The 22557-nt window shown below is 48.5% G+C and overlaps 1 protein-coding gene across 2 annotated transcripts in view; it reads right to left on the bottom strand.

Annotated features, from left to right (window-relative positions):
- Positions 1 to 22557, bottom strand: part of LOC135899441 (mitochondrial tRNA-specific 2-thiouridylase 1) — a 148841-nt gene that overhangs the window by 51695 nt on the left and 74589 nt on the right. For both annotated transcript variants that reach the window (XM_065428693.2, XM_065428692.2), the window contains exon 6: positions 19557 to 19657. In XM_065428693.2, the coding sequence (XP_065284765.1) occupies positions 19557 to 19657 (101 nt within the window). The remainder of the gene's footprint in view (positions 1 to 19556; positions 19658 to 22557) is intronic.

Raw genomic sequence — 22557 nt, 5'->3', positions numbered from 1 at the left:
TTCGTTTGAAGGAGACAGCCTTCCTTCCCAGGTCAAAGTAGAACATGTCCGCCATCCAGTACGACCATTCGTACTGAAGCCCCTGCAGTGTTTCAAGTGTTGCAAGACTGGCCACGTAAAGGGTGTCTGCGTGAACAATGTCGTGTGTCCGCGGTGCCCCGAGTCCCATTCAGAAGACACCTGCAGCACAGATGTTCTAAAGTGGCCTAACTGCAGCGGTCCTCACAAGGCCTCATCAAAGGATTGTCGGTGGGTGTGGATGGGATTCGTGATCCTGAAACGAATGGTGAGGGACAATTCAATGCATCGAGAGGCTGCTGCCGCTGTTCACCGACATCAGCATCGACACCGAAAACGTTCACGACATTTCGCAATTGCAGATAGGAACACGCCATCTTCCATTAGAAGGATTGCTGAGTCAATGCACAGAGCCACCAAGACAGATACAAAGAAAGCAAACAAAGCGGAGAGGCTCGCCCGTCCGGCAGAATGGCCTGAGCTATCGAGGGAACAACTCCCTGCTAAGTTGCCTCAAAACGCACCAACTTCGACTGCTTCGGCAACTGTTGAAACGACGCTGGCTGATGACCTCCAGGTCATCAACATTCTACGGGCGCTCATGAATGCCATTCACGTTATACTTATGAACATGAAATCTTTGACTACAGGTGCTGGACACTTTGAGTCCAGTTCTTGCAGCTCTTGGTTGAAATCATGGCTCTCCAGAAGCCGTCGTTTCGTGATGAAGTCCGGAACGCATCAAAATTTCAGTGGAACGCCAGAGGACTTAAGTCGCATGTCGGACTGTCGACAGTTTGTGTTCACGCATATGTTCCCAATCATGGTCATCTGCGAGCCCCTATCAGATAATGTGAGACTGTCCGTGTGTTGCAGGGTTGCAACGGTGGCGTAGAGGTAGAACACCCGCCTCGCATGCAAGAGGTCCGTGGCTCGAATCCCGGTGCCGGCAATTTTCCACCGGATTAAAACAAAAATACAAAAAAAATCCGCGTGTTGATAAAATTGCATAAACAGGCCTGGAGTGTGGCCTGATCCCAGTGACCAGAACCGGTAGTGCACTCCCTCACCAGAGCAGGATTGGCCACCCTGGTGCAGTACTTGGCCACAACTTCCTATATGACCAACACAATCAAACCCCGGCCCTCAGTCCCCAGCAGCTGTGAAGAAACTGACCACGGCGGCGGTCAGACCTGCGACGCAGCAGAGGGTGCTAAGAATCACTGGCTCCGGACAGGCCGCCATTGGAATATGAACCTGGCAATGTTTAACGCTACAACATTATCTAGTGAGGTGAGTCTAGCAGTGCTATTGGAGGAATGAGAGGGCAGTAAATGGAATATAATAGGGCTCAGTGAAGTTAGGAGGCCAAAAGAAGCATATACAGTGCTAAAAAGTGGGCACGTCCTGTGCTACCGGGGCTTAGCGGACAGAAGAGAACTAGGCATCGGATTCCTGATTAATAAGAATATAGCTGGTAACATACAGGAATTCTATAGCATTAATGAGAGGGTGGCAGGTCTTGTTGTGAAACTTAATAAGAGGTACAAAATGAAGATTGTACAGGTCTATGCCCCTACATCCAGTCATGATGACTAGGAAGTCGAAAGCTTCTATGAAGACGTGGAATCGGCGATGCGTAGAGTGAAAACTAAATACACTATACTAATGGGAGACTTCAATGCCAAGATAGGCAAGAAGCAGGCTGGAGACAAGGCAGTGGGGGAATATGGCATATGCACTAGGAATATCAGGGGGGAGTTATTAGTAGAGTTTGCGGAACAGAATAACATGAGGATAATGAATACCTTCTTCCGCAAGCGGGATAGCCGAAAGTGGATGTGGAGGAGCCCGAACGGCGAGACTAGAAATGAAATAGACTTCATACTCTGCGCTAACCCTGGCATCATACAAGATGTGGACGTGCTCGGCAAGGTGCGCTGCAGTGACCACAGGATGGTAAGAACTCGAATTAGCCTAGACCTGAGAAGGGAACGGAAGAAACTGGTACATAAGAAGCCGATCAATGAGTTAGCGGTAAGAGGGAAAATAGAGGAATTCCAGATCAAGCTACAGAACAGGTATTCGGCTTTAACTCAGGAAGAGCACCTTAGTGTTGAAGCAATGAACGACAATCTTGTGGGCATCATTAAGGAGTGTACAATGGAAGTCGGTGGTAACTCCGTTAGGCAGGATACCAGTAAACTATTGCAGGAGACGAAAGATCTGATCAAGAAACGCCAATGTATGAAAGCCTCTTACCCTACAGCTAGAATAGAACTGGCAGAAATTTCGAAGTTAATCAACAAGCATAAGACAGCTGACATAAGGAAGTATAATATAGTCGAACACAGATATAGCGAACTCGAAGGGGATCACGAATTAATTCGATATATTAAAAATTCGATATAAAAAAATGCAGGCCCAGAGACTACCTGTGGCGGACGATGACCTACCGATCGGCGCATTCAAGAATGACAACTATTTCTGCACACACGCCGCAACGTAATGCTTTATTTGCGTGAAAAAAAATCGATTATGTTTGTCTGCTTCTTCGCCTTGCAAATGAAATTAAAGACGCCAACCTCGATCTTATCGAGGCTGTTCAGGTGCGAAAGCCTGGTTCCTTCCATGTCGCCGCAACAACGGCGAATCAAGCTGAACGCGGCCGCCACTTCAGTGGCGGAGTACGAGCGTGTAGCCGCCCCCTCGTCAGGACGATCTTCGTCGCCACTCGAGCTGTCGGCCTGGGTCCCTGCGACTGCAGCTACAATGTCCTCGTCGGCGAGGCTAGCAACAGCCTGAACATTGCTGTCAACGTCCACAAAATCGTCAGCAGACACTTCGGCTGGAACGGCAGCCGGGAAAAGGGACGACAACTCGCGAAACGCGTCGTCCATGCACTCGTTGTCGCCGTCGCCGTCTTCGCAGGTTTCGGGAAGTTTGGCCGTCACGAGGCCTGCCTTCCGGAAGCAGTTGGCCACGGTATCCTGCTTCACGTCTCTCCAGGTGCCCGTCATCATTTGAATGGCCCCCAGCAGGTCAATCTTAAGCTCGGTGCCCATGCGGAGGTTCACCAAAAGCCTATCAATGAGTCGCCTCCTGTAGCCGACTTTGATAGACTTAATGATGCCCTGGTCGAGCGGCTACAACTTCGCTGTCGTGTTCGCCGGCAGAAACTTGAGCGCGATGTTTTCGAGCTCGCAGGTGGTGTGATGGACCGAGCAATTATCGACGAGAAGGCAAGCGTGACGCCCCGACTTGCCCAGTTCGGCGTCCCACGCTTGTAGCCATTCCGTAAACAGCTGACGCGTCATCCACGCTTTCTTATTGAAGGCGTAGCGAACGGGGAGCTGCTTACAGTTTTTGAAGCAGCACGGTGCCCTTGCTTTGCTGATCACAAAGGGCTGGAGCGTTTGAGAGCCATCCATGTTAGCAGCAAGCAGAACGCTTCCGCGGACTTTGCTCATCTTGCCCCCGTGACACGTGGTGCCCCGGACGTCGAGCGTCTTGCTGGGCAGCATCTGCCAAAACAACCCGGTCTCGTCGGCATTGAAGATTTCCGCGGGGAAAACTTTGCACAAATTTCCGGCCATTCCTTCGAAATCCACTGCTGGATATCCTGGCTGATGACGGCTCCGCTTTCCCCAGAAATGGTTTTGCCAACTATCTTATGGCGGTTCTTAAACCTCTGCAGCCACCCTGTGTTGTCGGCGAAGTTGTCATCACCGAGTGCAGCGGCAAAGCATTTAGCTTTAGCCATTAGCATTGGGCCATCCACCGGAATGTTCTCAGCCCGCACCTCTAAAAACCACGCATAGAGGGCCTTTTCAACTTTCTCGTGGGCAGGAGCGCGCACACGACAAGCTCCCGACGTTCGTTGCTCCACCGCTTTCGACTTTATGCGCCTTGTTTTTTAACAAGGTGCTTAGAGTGCTCCAAGGAATCCCGAAGTCTGCCACCGTCGCACTTTTCTCGCCCGCCTCAACACGCTGAATGGCTTTCAGCTTTGTCGCAAAGTCCAGGTTCTTGCGCTTCTTGACGCTGCTTGTGCTTGCTGCGACCATTGCTTCCGCGTCAGCTCACCACGATTCAGTCACACGTGTCGTGAGACGCACGCAAAACAATAATGAACACGAAACACAAGAATGCGCACAAAACACAAGAATTGACATGCGCAGCCTCCGCCAACAAAGCGCTCGCAATGGCCACCTCCGAGGGTGACAGCGACGTACGAAAGGCACGAGCGGTGGTTGGCTGAGCCAAGCAACAAGAAAAAAAAAAGGCAAAAGGAGGAGGCCGCCGGCGCCCTCGTCCCTGGCTACGCGGGGGAAGGATGAGAGACACTGGGAGAGAGAGAGAGAAAAAAAAAGGCAGTTCCGCGGAGAGCGGGCGCAGCGGGAGTGCAGTCCGAGCCTCTCTCTCTCTCGCATTTTCCGAGCCTTTCGGGGGAGGCGCGGAGCTCGCGGGTGCAGCGAGTGCCGAGATCGCGCGGTGTTTTATATATCCAATGGCGGGTAAAAATATCGTTCGATATAAACGTACGAATTTCGATACTTTAACACAGAATTTTCAAGGGGATAATTTACGAGTTCGATACAGACAATAATTCAATATATGTGGGTTCGATATATCCGTGTTCGACTGTATGGATAGAATTGGACATGCTCTCAGGAACAGAGGAAACCTAAAAACAGTGAAGAAGAAACTAGGAATTGGCAAGAATCAGATGTATGCGTTAAGAGACAAAGCCGGCAATATTATTACTAATATGGATGAGATAGTTCAAGTAGCTGAGGAGTTCTATAGAGATTTATACAGTACCACTGGCACCCATGACGATAATGGAAGAGAAAATAGTCTAGAGGAATGCGAAATCCCACAGGTAACGCCGGAAAAAGTAAAGCCTTGGGAGATATACAAAGGGGGAAGGCAGCTGGGGAGGATCAGGTAACAGCAGATTTGTTGAAGGATGGTGGGCAGATTGTTCTAGAGAAACTGGCCCCCCTGTATACGCAATGCCTCATAACGTCAAGCGTACCGGAATCTTGGAAGAACGCTAACATAATCCTAATCCATAAGAAAGGGGACGCCAAAGACTTGAAAAATTATAGACTGATCAGCTTACTGTCCGTTGCCTACAAAGTGTTTACTAAGGTAATCGCAAATAGAATCAGGACCACCTTAGACTTCTGTCAAGCAAAGGACCAGGCAGGATTCCGTAAAGGCTACTCAACAATAGATCATATTCACACAATCAATCAGGTGATAGAGAAAGGTGCGGCATATAACCAACCCTTAAATATAGCTTTCATTGATTACGAGAAAGAATTTGATTCTGTCGAAACCTCAGCAGTCATGGAGGCATTACGGAATCAGGGTGTAGACGAGCTGTATGTAAAAATACTGAAAGATATCTATAGCGGCTCCACAGCCACCGTAGTCCTCCATAAAGAAAGCAACAAAATCCCAATAAAGAAAGGTGTCAGGCAGGGAGATACGATCTCTCCAATGCTATTCACAGCGAGTTTACAGGAGGTATTCAGGGACCTGGATTGGGAAGAATTGGGGATAAAAGTTAATGGAGAATACCTTAGTAACTTGCAATTCGCTGATGATATTGCCTTGCTTAGTAACTCAGGGGACCAACTGCAATGCATGCTCAATGACCTGGAGAGGCAAAGCAGAAGAGTGGGTCTAAAAATTAATCTGCAGAAAACTAAAGTAATGTTTAACAGTCTCGGAAGAGAACAGCAATTTACAATAGGCAGCGAGGCACTGGAAGTCGTAAGTCGTGGTGTGCTGCATCTACTTAGGGCAGGTAGTGACTGCGGATCCGGATCATGAGACGGAAATAATCAGAAGAATAAGAATGGGCTGGGGTGCGTTTGGCAGGCATTCTCAGATCATGAACAGCAGGTTGCCATTATCCCTCAAGAGAAAAAGTGTATAACAGCTGTGTCTTACCAGTACTCGCGTACGGGGCAGAAACCTGGAGGCTTACGAAAAGGGTTCCACTAAAATTGAGGACGACGCAACGAGCTATGGAAAGAAGAATGATAGGTGTGACGTTAAGGGATAAGAAAAGAGCAGATTGGGTGAGGGAACAAACGCGAGTTAATGACATCTTAGTTGAAATCTAGAAAAAGAAATGGGCATGTGCAGGACATGTAATGAGGAGGGAAGATAACCGATGGTCATTAAGGGTTACGCACTGGGTTCCAAGGGAAGGGAAGCGTAGCAGGGGACGGAAGAAAGTTAGGTGGGCGGATGAGATTAAGAAGTTTTCAGGGACGGCATGGCCACAATTAGTACATGACCGGGGTTGTTGGAGAAATATGGGAGAGGCCTTTGCCCTGCAGTGGGCGTAACCAGGCTGATGATGATGATGATGACTGGGTCCCAAGGGAAGGGAAGCGTAGCAGGGGACGGCAGAAAGTTAGGTGGGTGGATGAGATTAAGAAATTTGCAGGGACGGCATGGCCACAATTAGTACATGACCGGGGTTGTTGGAGATATATGGGAGAGGCCTTTGCCCTGCAGTGGGCGTAACCAGGCTGATGATGATGATGATGATGATGTCCGTGTGTGAGTGTTTCATGTCCGTCACCCACGGAGACTGCAGCAAGATCATCGTATTCATACGACGTGATCTTATATATGTCCATCATCCAGTGCCACCTGGCCAAGAAAACAAGTACCGTAAAAACCGGACTATAGGTCGGACCAGAATACACGTCGATCCTCCAACTAACGAATTATAAAAATGAAAAAAGCTTTTTCAATGGCAAAAGTACCGAAAGACACCTTTACCTTGAAACAAATGTGACTCACGCACGCGCACTCGGCCAATTTTTAACAGTATCGCACGACCATCGACCTACGTGCTTGTCAGCACCTTATTAACGGCGCTGAGCGGCGAAACAAATGAGATTCGTGCATGCATACACCTGCGTTTACCGTCGCTATTTTGCCACTCTGTGCCGTGATGATAAGGTGCTGACAAACACGCGGATCGATGGTCACGCGATAGTGTTAAAAATTGGCCACGTGTACAGTAAACAGAAGGGCACGAAGTGCGCAAGCGCTACTCCGAATCAGAGCAACGCCTTTGATCAGAGTCGTCCGAACTAGAGTCGGATGACGAGTGCTTCTGGCTCCCCAGTCCAGAGGCGTGCACGATCTCTACCGCTTTCAAACATTTGCATTCGGCAGTCACAGGCAGCGATCTTACACGCAGCTCTCGGACAAACTCTGCAACCTTGTCTTCCAGTTCTGCGGTCCGCCCACGGAATGACGTTTTGCGTTGGTTTGCTGCTTCTGCTTCCGCCAGTACCGAATGCTCTTTTCGGATACTCCAAATTCATGCTGTGCCGTGAAGTTGCCGTGGGCTTCCGTGCACTCAATCGCCTTTTTCTTGAAGGCGAAGGTGAATTGCCATCGGCTTCCGCTCATTTTGAAACAAAGTGTGAAAAAGCAGCCTTTAACCAATATAACTTTGTGACAATGTAAACGCAAATTGACGGTGCCACAATGTCGCCATGCCGCGCTACTGCTGATGGCGATGGCGAAGGCGGCTCTTTTATTTCATCCACCCATTGTTGCAAGACTTCCGTAGTTTTTCCGCCAATGTTCGGTATATAAGACGAGGGTCGACTTTTCGCAATGTTTTTTTGAAAAAAAGTTTGACTTATATTCCGGTTTTTACGGTACGTATGTCTCACAGTGAAGAAAGGCAAGCTCACTTTCACAGTAGTTGGAGCCTACATATCGCCTTCAAGTCGGCTGGACTGCGAGCGGTTACAGCGAATCACGACAGCAACTCCACAGCCTTTGGTGATGACTGGAGATTTTAACGCCCACCACCATCTCTGGGGAAGTTCTAAGATAAACTCGAGAGGCAGAAGATTAGTGTCATTTGCCTCCGAACAAGAACTATGCTTGTTAAATGATGGAAGCCCCACCTTTCTGCGTGGAACTGCCTACTGTAGCTGCCTGAACCTCACCTTTGTTTCACGCTCCTTCACTGGAGAGGTCAGGTGGTTTTTGGATATTGAAACGCGGGGAAGTGACCACCTACCCACTTATCTTAGGATTGAAGGGCTCATGGACTCCAAGTTAGCTGGCATAACACAATGCATCGACTGGCCAATGTTGAAATCAATTGTCGAAGACAGCTGCAGTGATGACTTGTCGTCTAGCCTAGAGGACATCATAAAGGATGCCCTAGAGGCTGCCACACATTCGATTCCGAGAATATATACACGCACCGAATACGACATTGAGCTGGAGAAGCTTCGTGCAATTCGTCGCCGTGCAGAGTGAAGATACAGGCGCACGAAGTCTGTACGTGACTTGAGGGAGGTTGACCAGAAGAACTCAAAAGAAAATTCAGCGTTGCATGAACCAACTTGCATTGCAAAGATAGAAGTCATTCTGCGAGTCTTTGGATCAACGAAAACCTTTGTCTCACATATGGAGAACTGTTCGTGGTCTCCGTGGAACGCCTCAGCAACAATGCAGCGAGATTGACGTCGCGGAAGCTTTCTGCAGGAGGATCGCTGGCGAAACTAGTTTTACTGTAACATCGAGGCTCCACCACTCACCGATTTCTCGCGACCCCCGCATGGACAGTCCTTTCTCCATGGATGAACTCGAAGCTGCACTGGCCTTGTGCAAGCGTTCATGTTCACCAGGACCCGATGGTATAACTTACCGTGCCCTATGTAATCTTGACGAAGAGGCTCGGAAAGTGCCCCTGCTCTTGTTCAACAACTCCTGGCAGACAGGTACGGCTCCCCAGGAATGGAAGACCAGTCGCCTAATTCCACTGCTCAAGCCTGGCAAGTCGCCTGTAGACATTGCATCATACCGACCAATTGCGCTTGCCAGTTGCATCGGAAAACTAATGGAGAAGATGGTTCTAGCACGGCTAGAATGGTACCTCGAACATTACCAGGTATATCCAGATCCAGTGGTCAGTTTCAGGCATCGCCATTCTTCCACTGACGTTATGGACTTGGTGACTTACGTCGAGCACCAGAAGTCCTGCAAAAGATTATCTGCTGCCCTGTTTCTGGATGTTAAAGGAGCGTACGATAACGTAACGCACGAAGCGATTTTCAATGCGTTAGAGGCAGTAGGACTTGGCGGCAAAGTCTATTTCTGGATAAGTGGCTATCTACATAATAGATTCTTTTTCATACTTACCGAGGATGGCCCGACCTCGCAGCTTTACAGTAACCGTGGGGTGCCTCAGGGCGGAGTACTCAGCCCAACGCTCTTCAGTCTAACACTCATTGGACTCACCGACATCCTGCCAGGCACCGTTAGGCTCTCCATCTATGCCGATGACATTTGCATTTGGACGTCAGCTGTTACGCGACTGCAGCTTCATGCGCAGTTACAGAAGGCAGCTTTAACATCATCCTACCTTTGAGAACAAGGACTTCATATTATCATATAAAAAGTGTGCAGTGGTGGCGTTTACCAGGAAATCAATGTCTCCATGTGTGATATCCGTCGACGGACAATTGATCTCGTACAGCAAGAGTCCCAGATTTTTGGGGGTGGTCATTGACAGAAATATTTCCTGGACCTTGCATGTGAATTATGTGAGAAAACGCCTGACACGAATTTGCCATATGCCTAGGTAAGTTCCTAGCAGGAAAGACCTGGGGAGTGCCAATACAATCTATGCTGCAACTGTACAGGATCCTCTTTATTGAATTCCTGCGGTACAGCCTACCGGTCATGTCCAACACCCGCAGAGCTAACCTGGATAACAGTGGAATCTCGATGATACGAACACGGCTAATACGAATTTCTGGATGATACGAATTTTTCTGTGGTCCCGGTCGAGACCCATTACTTTGCAATGTGCTAAAGAACGGTTGTTACGAATCAATTTTCTACCAGCATCGGTTGATACGAAAATTACTGAAGACACTTTGGAAATTCTAAAGTGTGTTAGGCGAAAGCCAGACGCTGCTGCCGACTGCGCTCCGCTTCCCTGGCTTTGCTGTTCGTTGAAATGGCCAGTTGCTGCTGCCGTCTGCGCTCCAATTCACTCGCTTTGGTGTTCAGCGATATCGCCTGTCGCTGCTGCCGCTTTCGTTCTGCTTCCCTGCCTTTGGTATCTAATCAGTCGCTGTTGGAGTTTCTGTTCTGCCTCCTTTGCTTTTGCATCTGGTGACATGTTCAGTCGTCGCATGCGCACTCACTCCTTGTTTCTTCTGGCGTTTGGTGTTGGGGAAATCCGGCGTCCGCTGCTGCTTCCCCGAACTGTTTGGCACGCAATCACTGGGCCGCTTCGGAGCCATGTGTCACACCCACTCGACTGCAACGAGACGTCTGGCGAAGGAGCGGCAGTGCAGCTGCCCCCCCCAACACGCGCGCGCTCGTTCTACCGCTACTGTGTGACGTCATGGTTGCTATGCGCCTACCGCTGCTGTGTGATGTCATGGTTGCTATGCGCAGCTGCGCCCCCGACCGACGCGCCGGTTGCTAAGGAAGGGAGGAGGTTGCGCCACTGCGCGGAGGAGGCCACAGTTGGCACGATTCCAGCACACGGACAGACGCGACGGTGAGCATGAGCCCCACTGACGGCTGCGAGAGAGAACAGCGCGCAGTCACACGATTGCTCCCTTTCTCTTTTGGTGCGGAGGCGCGGACCCGGCGCCGGACAGCGCGGAGGCCGCGACTGGGCGCGAAGTTTGAAGCGGTGCCGCTTTTGTTGCTTTTGTTTTCCTCCTTTTCCGCGTGCCATCGGACGCAGTGGCTGCTGTGCTTCGGGTCGTATTCTTTGTGTTAGACGTGGGTGACGGCGAAGGACCACCACCGGCGGCTGAAACGCTGCACCCGCTCGAATTTCTGAGGCGTGCTATGGCCACGGATAAAATCAGCGACGACACGTGCACGCGTTTTTATGGATTTGGACAAAGTCTGCTAAGTGACAAAGAAAAAGAAGCAGAAGGACATTAGAGACTTTTTCTTAAAGAAATAAATGCTTTTTACGTACGTGTGCCTGAGTGAGTTCACCTCCGACTCTTTGATTTAGCTAGTTTTAATTGTTCCGATGATACGGACTTCGGCTAATCCGAATATTTTTCGTGACCCCGTGAGATTCGTATCATCGAGATTCCACTGTAATCCAAAGCATCCAAGGCCAAGCCCTCAAGATAAGCCTTGGCCTACCGCGCAGTATGTCAACAACTGAAGTTATTGCAGTCGCTGAAGATTCCACTCTTAGAATGCACATTAGCATTGAAACAATGCATGTGCACATAAGACACTTCGCCCGGACCCCTACGCAACACCTCGCAAGTCTCCCAGTAGACAGGCCCCACACGACATTGAGTGCGACTGTCTTCGCGCACCGTGCTTCTCTCAGGTCAGGTTACACACCTGCGGCAAGACCTTCCATTCCTCCATGATGTGTGTCAAGTAAATCTTACAATCTCAGGACTTCAGAAGAAGCAATTCTTTTGTACAAGAAATACAGCGACTGCACACACATCTATACTGATGGATCAACTACATCAACCAGTTCCGGAAGTGCTGTAGTTATACCAACAATGAGAATAACCCAGCGGTTCACGACTTCCCATGTCACTACGTCTACATCTGCAGAGCTTACGGCTCTCTGTGACGCGCTTCATGTGATAAGTGCTGAAAGTGCTAGAACACAGGCAGTCTACTGCGATTCAAGGCCGGCCTTGCAATGTGTGCAGTCGTTTCTCTGACATGGAACTCACGATCAGCTCAGGTCACGTGCGAAATCATGGAACCTGTCCATCATTTAGGAGAAGAAGGCCATGATATATCTTTTCAGTGGATACCAGGTCATTGCGGTATCATAGGAAATGATGAGGCAGATAAGGCAGCTCAGATGTCAAACCAAGATGACCGCTGCGTCCCCATTCCTCTCTCAAGGACCGACGTCACGAGACAACTTCGCAATCTAGCTCGCAAGATCTCCTTAGCAGAGTGGAATACCTCACATGCAAGGTGCACAAGGCTGCACAGACTAAACCCGTCACTTCAACTCAGACCTCCGGCCGGTCTGCACCGATGTGAAGCGTCTCTTCTGTGTCGGTTGTGGCTTGGAGTTGCCTTCACAAGTGCCTACTCAGCACAAATTAGTATGACTGATAGTCCTGCATGTGATGTTTGCGGATGCGAGGAGAACATTGACCACTTATCGTGCCATTGTCCTCAATTTCAAACAAAAAGACAATCTTTGTCTAACGCATTCAGGAAATTCGATGATTGTCCTCTGAGTGAACAGACAATACTAGAGCACCGTCCCCACCGATTATCAGCTCAGAAGGCAGTGAAGGCACTTTAGTGCTTTCTCAGAACATCTGGTTTGCGAGAGTGGCTTTAACTCAAGTACTGTCCGTACACGTATCTACACCTTATCTCTTCCCCTTCTCCCTCCCCCCAGTGTAGGGTAGCCAACCATACCCTTGACTGGTTCACATCCCTGCCTTCCTATATTCCTCTCTCTCTCTCCCTTTGAATGTCTCAGTGGTTCCAAGTATTTTTCTTTGATAGACCTTCGTTCCGGGTACTGGCAGCTTGGAGTTGACGACATGAATCGTGCAAAGACGGCATTTATTACACCTGATGGGCTCTATCAGTTTAAGGTGATGCCATCCAGGCTATTCCATGCTCCCGCCACATTCGAATGAATGATGGATGCCTTCCTTCATGGCTTAAAGTGGCCAATCTGCTTGTGCTACCTCGATGTCATTGTCTTTTCACTGAGTTTTGACACATACCTCGAGTGTCTCTCGACAGTTCTTTCAGTGTTTCGCAAGGCGAGACTTCAGCTCAATTCAACGAAATGTCACTTCTACCGCCGGCAACTTACTGTGCTCAGACACCTCTTTGACTCTTCCGGTGTTCGTCCCAATCTGGAGAAAGTTCGCGCAGTCAAGGACTTTCCTGTACCCACCTACACAACCGACATTCGAAGCTTTGTAGGCCTCCGCCCCTACTTCAGTAGATTGATACGAAATTTTGCTGACATGGCATGCCTCCTAATGGACCTGCTAAGAAAGACACGACTTTTGTCTGGGGTCCCGACCAAGCTAGTGCATTCACTGAGCTGACGAACCGACTCACGTCGCTGATTCTCCGCCACTTGGACGTGTCTGCCCCAACAGAGGTTCACACCGATGCCAGTGGCCATGGTATCGGTGCTGTTTTGGCACAATGACAGCATGATTGCGACCACGTCATTGTATATGCTAGCCGTCTTCTGTCACCAGCCGAACGCAATTACTCGATCACCGAATGTGGATCTCTCCCTTGTTTGCGCAGTAGGTAGATTTCGCCCCTACCTCTATGGACAGCCTTTCACGGTCATCACCGATCACCACGCCCTATGCTGGCTTTCGTCTTTAAAGATCCAGCCGGACATTTCAGTCGGTGGGCTCTATGGCTGCAAGAGTACTCTCACACAGTGGTGTATAAGACAGGCCTACTCGATGAGGACGCTGACTGCTTGTCACATCATCCAGTAGACTGACTAGACCAGCCTGAGACCGGCGGGTCAACTTGCGTCCTTGCGATTATCGCGTTTGGCGACATTGCCAATGAGCAATGATGCGACCCTTACCTCAGGGACATCATTGTTAGCTTGATGGACCTGCCAACTACACTCTCTTCACGTATGTTTGTGCAGCAAGATGGCATATTGCACTGTCACAACATGCACCTTGATGGCCCTGAACTGCTACTGGTTGTTTCCAAGCGTATGCGGGAGACTGTGCTCACACAGTTGCATGATGCCTCAACCACTGGTCATCTGGGAGTCTCAAAGACATGACCGTGTTCGGCGTCATTTCTTCTGGCCCAGTACTTACCGTTCCGTTTGCCATTATGTCACCTCCTGTAAATTCCTGTCACCTCCTGTACCTCCTGTCCTGTCACCTCCTGTACCGCAACAAACCAGCAGCCCTACCAGCTGGCTATCTTCAGCCCATTGATATACCATCTTTGCCATTCTTTCGAATTGGTCTCAATCTCCTTGGCTCTTCTCCTCTAGTGCTTAGTGGAACAAGTGGATAGCAGTTGCTACGGACTACACCACCCAATACGCGATCACGTGGGCTCTCCCTACCAGTTGTGCAACTGACGTCACTGACTTCCTTCTCGATGCAGTGATCCTTCACCATGGCGCTCCCTGACAACTCCTTACCGACCGGTGCCGCTACTTTCTCTCACAGGTTGTCCAGGACATCTTGCACACATGTGCTACAAAGCAGAAGTTTACAACGGCGTATCACCCTCAAACCAACGGCCTCAGAGAGCGGCTCAATAGAACTGGCCACCGTGACTGGGATGACGCTCTGCCATTCATCACATTTGCCTACAATATGACAATATGTCCCGCCAAGATTCTGCTGGTTTCTCTCTATTTTTTCTCTTGTACGGACGAGACCCTATACTACCGTTTAACACGATCCTCCCAGCCATTCTCGATACACGAGAATATGCCCGAGATGCCATATCTAGAGCGACCGAGGCATGTGAGATTGCACACCTCCGTCTGACCACTTCCCAAGAAAAGCAATGATGCATATATGACGCTCGTCACCGCGATGTCCACTTTAACCCTGGTGACATTGTGCTTCCTTGAAAACCAGCACAGCAAGTTGGTCTTTGTGAGAAGCTGCTTTCATCACCGCACTCAGGTCCATTCTGTGTCTTGCGTCAAGTGACAGACGTGAGCTACACGTTACCTCTCGATACCTCCACACCGCGATCCTCCTCTGATATCATTCACATTGCTCCATTGAAGCGATATCACTCAAAACTACCAAACACCGGGACAGCGCCTTCGCCACCGAGGGTCATGCTAAGAGGCACCGCAGGAGTAAATGATGATGAGAGGACTGACGAAGACGACGATCGCCGATAGTCGTGCGCACGGGCTCCATCTTATATGCCTGTTTTCTGCCTGTTGTATATATCGCCTAAATATATTGTCAAGCGTCTTCTCTCCCTATAACAGTACGATTACTGAGATTTATTACTATTCCTTTAGAACACCTACAGTTACATAAGGCATAGAAAGCAAGTAGGCCAATACAGTTGGCTCAACAAGTAATGCTACCATGTTTCTGCAAAAGAAACTATAGCCTAAGCAAGACAGCAGATTAGAAGATTTCATTTGGTTTCATTCGGGAAAGTATATAGAACACCTACAGTTGCTGCGAAGTCAGCGCAATAAGAAAGACAGTACAGCTGCCAAAACAAGTAACTAGATCGTACAGCTAGTGTAGAAAGAAAATAGGCCACTGCAGTTGCCACAGCAAGTGTATCATCCAGGTGGCCATACCATGCAGAAGTAATCGGTGATGCGCACCTGCACACGCTTGTCATGCAGCAACTCAATAAACATTGCTCGAAGTTTGCAAACCAGTTACAACCCAGCATCTGCATTCTGCTGGCAAGAGAAGTGGCACATGGCTATGTCCAGCGCCGATGCTACTTCAGTTGCACTAGGTGGAAAGGGGAAGGCATCTCATTGCTCGCCTCAGGATCCTAGCTGCTGAGGGCAGAAGGCTCCTCAGATGTAGCCTGTTGAGGGCACACAGCCTGAATGATCTTTGCATCAGTTATATGCCACGTCTCTATACCAGTATCCACCTGCACATTATTCTCAAAATACACGCCATCCAGGAGAATGCTTCTGGCGCTTTCACACATGCAGTTATTGCCCAGATGAAATCTGCGCTGCCTCTTCTTCCACATCACCACTAGCCGCAGGTTCAACGAAACCACATTTTCGAAAACAATAGGCAACGGACTTCGGCTTAGTAGAGTTCCACGCAGTGGCAAGAATGCATGCCGCACCGAGGAGATCGATGGCATGTGCTTTCTCGCTGTTAAGGCGCAACAGCATCTTTTTCACGATATGTCTGTGGTACAAAGTTTTTAAATTTTGGATGCTGCCCATGTCCATGGGCTGAAGCAGAGCTGTCGTGTTCTTAGGCAGAAAATGCAAGCGAATCGCATGTAGGTCTTCGGCATTGCAGTACACCATGCAGTTGTGAACTAAAAGAATAATGTTCCAGCCTTTTCCAGCAAAGTTTCTGTTTAGCACACGGACCCAGTTTGAAAAAATATTCATTGTCACCCATGCTTTCTTGTTGGCAACATAGTCAACGAGAAGGGTTTTCACACCTTTGAATCAGCGAGGCTTAGCCGCTTTGCAGATTAAGAGCAATCGGCAACGCTCCATGCCCATTGCGTTTGTGCACGCCATCACCGTTAGCCTTTCCTTGATTTTCTTCCTGCTGGCACAATCGTCACCTTGAAAAGTGATCGTTTTGGTGGGGAGGATTTTGTAATAGAGTGCCGTCTTGTCCGTGTTGAAGACGTCGACCGAGTAGGAGGCAAAGTGATCTCCAGAGAGCAATTCTCTGCATACGGCTGCATCAACGTCTGCCTTCTTGTCGCAAACAGTCTTGAAAGTGAGCCTGTGGCATTCCTTGAATCGTGACTGCCGCCAATCCAATGCTGACAATTCTTCAACCGCCATCTTGGTTGTAAACTGCCTCGCCTTGGCTGCAATCATCCGCCCACTGAGTGAGAGATTCTGCCTACAAACCTGTTTTATCCACATCACAAGAGCATCTTCAAGTTGGGAATGTGCTGCTGACATCCACAGCCTCTTCCTGGATGGTTGAATTTGCTGCTTTTCATATGCAGCGATGATGGACTCCCTTTCTTGGTATGCGTTCACAGCGTGCTCTTTGTGATGCCATATTTCTTGGAGATTTCTGTCTTGCAAAGGGCACCTTTTTCAACTTCATGCAGAATCTTCACCTTCGTTTGAGGTCTTTTGGTGGGTGATACGTGCCCGGCTCGCCATGATGCTTGCGAACGTGCACCCCCCGAAGCCTAGCCAATGCATTGTACCTCACGGCACCGAGAATGACACCACTGAGCGACCGGGTCAACTGCTTTTCATGGGACAACTGCTTCCCAATGCGCCATAGCCGTAGCATTCAAAGGCAGCACATGACCAGATTAGAAGAAAGGAGGAGGGTTCACTGCCCTTTTCTTTGCTCGGCTGATATGAGGAGGCACATACACGTGTGTTCTGGCACGACGCAGAAATGGCACCTTTGCCATTTGAAAGAAGGTGAACATTCCACCACGTTTCTTTTTGTTTTTTTTTTCCACGCACAGCGTTGAGAGGTGTCTTCTAAGGTTTTCCTCTCTGGTGGGGTCAGAGCAATGCTGGTCGAAGGCACTGCTGTGTGATTTGGTGTGCTGCTCAGAGCATTGTCGGAGCGCAGTATGCTCAAATTACCAGGCGTTTTTGCCCATTAGAATACACATAACCTTGGTGGGACCACAGCGTAAATTCTAATTAACTGGTGGTCTAAATGAGGCATGTTTGGATTAACGAGATTCAACTGTACATATATATGCAGTGCAACTGACAGTTGGCTGCCATTGGGCGCCATCAGTTGCACTTCGCTGCAGAAGAGGCAGGACATGCGTAAAATGAGCTCCTGAACAACACCTTGCAATGTGGTAAGCGCAGTTTAGATCCTGGATCCATTGCACCAAAGAGGTGCGACATAATACTAATGTATTTCTCTCAAATTTACTGTTAAATCACCACTGAATTCTTTTTTCTCAACATCATTGCCAGACATAAGCAGTCATATTCGTGCGGCCAGAAAGACAGTGTACTTAGCAAACTCATTGACTCTCTACAGGGTGTCCACAATTTCTCCCCAAAGAATCCTCTTGTTATATCCCTTACAAATATTTCTCATTTTAGCATATCAAACAAGTAGATGCTGCATAATATGAGTGATGAGCAGCTCATTGAAGGGAGTGCAAGACATTGCAAATTGGCACTGGATGTCGTCTGCTAGATCACCTGCTCAAGTCAGCGAGCTCCCCGTGCCACACGCCCTTCAACCCTGGCCCTGTCATGCGATGTTTGCGTCACTGCTCATGAGCCATTGGTTGCTGTATCGCAGCTTTTTAATTTTTCCAAATGTTTTGATCATGATCACAGTGATGTGCACAGCTCCAAAAACAGGTTTTGGGCAACAAGGCTTACTCACACAACAGCGGATGTGCACCTTAAAGGCCAAAGTTACTTGAATGTGAAACAGGCTTATGTAGTCAAACCCGGCTACATCGAACTCACAAAAAAACGCCTATCAGTTTGATACAGAGCATAATTCGATATAAGCCTGCTAAATAATTGGATGTCATAAAAGCACATACCATTTATAAAATCACTTTATTGATGGAATTAGCCTAGTTTCGCATGAAATAGTCCTGCATTTTTGTCTGCTTAGGCAATTTCACTGCCAGTGACGCACGCACTTCTCCACTTTGTCTAAGGAGTAGGAGCAGCCGAGGCCGCAACCTTCCGCATTCGCGCAAAAGCAACGGACTAGTGCGAGCGCACCAATCACTTCGGAGGAGGTGGGCAAAGGACCGTCGTTGCTTTCCTCATTGTGCCCAATTTCTCTTGTGCTCGGTAGGATGTCAGCAATGTAGTCTTTGTTTACGGGGGCTCTCCTGTGGTTGCGACAGCATCATTTGCACTCACGAACTCGTCCACCGTTGATTTGTCAACAGCTTCCGGAAATTCTGATAGCTCGCTCCAAACTTTGGCAACACCAGCAACGGCTTCGTTGCATTCATCAGAATTTACAGTCATCACCGAGGACGCAGTAGCCGGCATGGCTGAAGCAATTTCAGATGAACCACTCATACACGCCTGTGTGTACGCGTCGGGCCATGGGCACCGGGTCATGAGTTTGGCAGCTTTAGCCCTAATCTCCCCTTATTCTTCACGATCGTGCTGAGAGTGCTCCTCAGAATCTTGCATGCTGCGGGGACATCCGACTTGTCACCGCGTTCGACCCGATTTACGATTTCGAGCTTCACTACGAAAGGCAAATTCTACCGCTTCATCACGGCAACAGTGAGGGAGAAGGCCCACAAGACGCACTCACAATGAACCAGAAAAGCAGCAAGACAACTCGCACTTTCACCATCTTGCATGACAAGGGCACAAGAGCCTCTGATTGGCTGTCTGAGCAAGCCCTGCGGGTGGGCCAGGATCATTTTTTGCAGGGGGGTGTCGACGGCTTGCTCAATGTAGCACAATCACGGTAGGGAGAGCGGTTGGATGGAGCCACACCACCTAGTTTCCCCGCCACCACGAAGAAAAGCCAACTTTGGGGGCATTTTTCCGCAGCTTGACGTTCAATATATTGGGAGTCGCTGCTATTTTTGTTCGATGTAAGTGGAATTTTTGCTACATATACTCACTGTAACTATACCTTGTCCAGAAATCGTTCAATATATGGAATAATTCGATTTTAACAGGTTTGATATAGTCGGGTTCGATTGTGGTACTGGCTTCTATTTTCATGATAGCACTTATGCTGAAACTCTGCTTATAAAAAACATTTTCTGGTTTTTACAGCTTCAAGATAACAGAACTTTGCTGAAGTTGAATGAACAAATTTGCTTACCACGCTGATGCACTGGGTGTGAGGACAGAGTCGTGCCACATAGTAGGCCGAGCGGTAACCACCTATGTGGCAGCGCTGACCAATCGTCCAAGAGTGGACTCCTGCAAGCAACATGCATTAACCGAGTTAGTGAAGCCAGTTCTTATGATCGCAAGCTCAAGGAGCCATGACATGTCATTCAACAATTCTCAGCTTATCATGGTAACTGAGAGCAGAAAAACCACTGTGGTTACACACACACAATAAACAAACAAGTAACAGCTAGGCTCTCGAAGCACATTTTGACCCGAAATATTAATTTGAAATCACTGCCACCAGGATTCCTCCCCCCCCCCCCCTCCAACAGCAACCCTGGCTGTCTTGTTTGACTTCAAGAATTGCAGGACCACCGCCATGTCGTCTGTTCCAATACATTTCAAAACCATGCGCACGCTGTGTTAAGACGCACTCTCCCTATGCCGCACTTTTTAGCATCCAACAGTGCAGCAAGAGCATCACCGTTGCATTTTGCTCACAATATTTTCCACACAAGCAAAAAATATAGCTCGAATGAGAGAATGCCTGCAAATATTTCTCATACTGACTGCCAAGACGAACACATGAAAACGAAACTGCACATGTACAGTGCACATTGACCACACGAAATGCAAGTCATGTCATCACTTGTTAACGCTGCCAGACTGCTGTATGGAGCAAATGCAATATTAAATAAATTCAAATACACATTTTTTAGCACACGCAATGCACTCAAATTATGACAGCTTGCTATGGGATGCGTATGGTGTAACATGCAATGCATAATTCAAGCTTGTAAATTTGATGTAACGGCCTCTTTAATGGCCAAGGCACTTATAGATGCGAGAATGCAAGCAACAAACAAATAGGCACTGCGCCAAGCATGCCCCATGCCAGCCAGAGTAGCAGAAGTGGTGGTCTCTCCATGCTGGTGCATGTGGCTGAGGCATGAATGAACAAGAACAATCAGGGGAGCCAACGGAGATAATTTTTTTTAAACTATACAATCGGACCCCATTATAACGAAGTTGATTCGTTTCATATCAATTAGTTCATTTCACATTTATTTGTTTTATCCCTTATTGCCCTTCACTGCAGTATGCAGGGTTTGTCCATAAAGTAATAAGACAGGGTCGGGTAAAAAGAATTTTATTGATCCGATCAGTGCATGCCACTAAAACTCTTCAAAACAGTCTCCTTGGGTGTCACTACACCGCTGCCAACACAATTACCATGCTGCAAAGGCTCCCTGAAAGTCAGTTGCTGTAACTTCTTTCAGAAACTCTGTGACAGCCCATTGGATGGAGGGAACATCGTCAAAGCAGTGACATATCAGGCTTCTCTTGTGCTTTGGGCACAGGAAGAAATCTGCCAAACTCACATCGAGGCTGTTCGGTGGCTGCGGCAAGGTTGCAAACCCTATCCGGGCCAGGTAGGCAGTCGCAACGAAGGCTCCATAGGGTGGAGCGCTGTCATCGTGGAGCTTTCAGCGTTTGGCAATCTCTGGTCATTTCTGTTCCGACAGCTCTGTGAATGCACTGAAGGACTTCTTTGTAGAACATGGTGTTGATGGTTTATGCTGAATGTACAAATTCTTTGTAGACCACTCCATGCTTGTTAAAAAAGACATTGAACACTGTCTTTACCTTGGACTTCGACATTCTCGCTTTCTTAGTGCGTGGGGATTTTGCGGTGTGCCACTCCATACTTTGGCACTTGGTTTCGGGGTCGTACTGGAGCATGCATGGTTTGTCCCCTGTCATTAGACCTCCTAAAAAGACCCGTTCACTTTCTAACTGCACTAACATATCATGGGAAATGTCAACTCGTTTTTGTTCATCACTCAACACTTTTGGCACCAATTTAGAACAAACCTTACGCATGTTAAAATTTTCAGAAATAATTTTGTGTGCCGTTGCTTTGCATATGTCGAGGTCTTCAGCGATTAATCTGATACTAAAACAACGTCCGGAGTCTAGGAAATTTTTTACTTTAGTCAAATTTTAGCCCAAACAACTCGCTGAAGGGTTTCAAGATTGCTCCATGTCTTGAACGGTCTCTCGTTTGTTCCTGAACTCATTGAACCACCGGAAAACCTGAGACCTCATCGTCTTTTTAAGCCTCCTTAAGGGCAACTCTGGCGACTTTTCGATATCAACGGAAGTCGATGAAATTCACTGGGTGTGTTTCTCTGGACACCTGCATCATGTCCTCAAAGAAAGCAGCTTTGAGAGTTCCAGATATTTTACAAATGAATTTGATTAATTACCTCGAACACTCTACCTTACCTCCTCCTCAGTTACAGGCCACATTGTGTGTGACGTCAGGAGTGTTCCATGCAGAGCATGCCGGGATAACGCAGACGACAGCAACGAGAGCATCAAAGAGTCGATGATCATGAGCTACTGCATGACGCGAGAAGTTGTCGCAAGAAGTTGTGTTCCCTGTGGATGGGCAAGAGATGGGAGGCAAGTGGTATTGCGTTGTTGGCTGCACGAACTTCAGCCCTTGCCACATGCACACACAGTTTGAGCCGATGCCAATTGCGTTCCGCCAAGGTTAAGCCTATATGCCAGTCACGGAGTTCATGCGTCTACTGCTGGCGGACCTGAGCAACTGACCTGAAGCTAATTAAGACATCAGGATAAAGAAAACTCCTTCTGTAGTGCAGTTTTGACCAAACGGATTTGAAATAATCCATTCCTCATTTTGTACAGTGCCCACACAAAAGGCGAGAAGCAATGACATGGCGCAGTATCGACCTTGGTATGTTGCCGTTTTCAACGGAAAGCTGCCAGCTGCACTCGCCGGCACCTCCCTAAATCAAACACGACTACGAACATGGATGTATTTTTACGTATCATCATGCGGACCTGTTATTTAGCTACCGAGGTGCACTGCTCGCCTCGCATCCCAAATGGGCAGCAAGAGTAGGCCTTTTTGATACAGCAGTGTAAACAACCGCCTCGTTCAGCTGCCAATTTAT

Source organism: Dermacentor albipictus, chromosome 6, assembly GCF_038994185.2.
Source record: "Dermacentor albipictus isolate Rhodes 1998 colony chromosome 6, USDA_Dalb.pri_finalv2, whole genome shotgun sequence".
In the NCBI taxonomy this organism is placed as follows: Eukaryota; Metazoa; Arthropoda; class Arachnida; order Ixodida; family Ixodidae; genus Dermacentor; species Dermacentor albipictus.
This window is presented reverse-complemented; position numbering and strand designations above follow the sequence as displayed.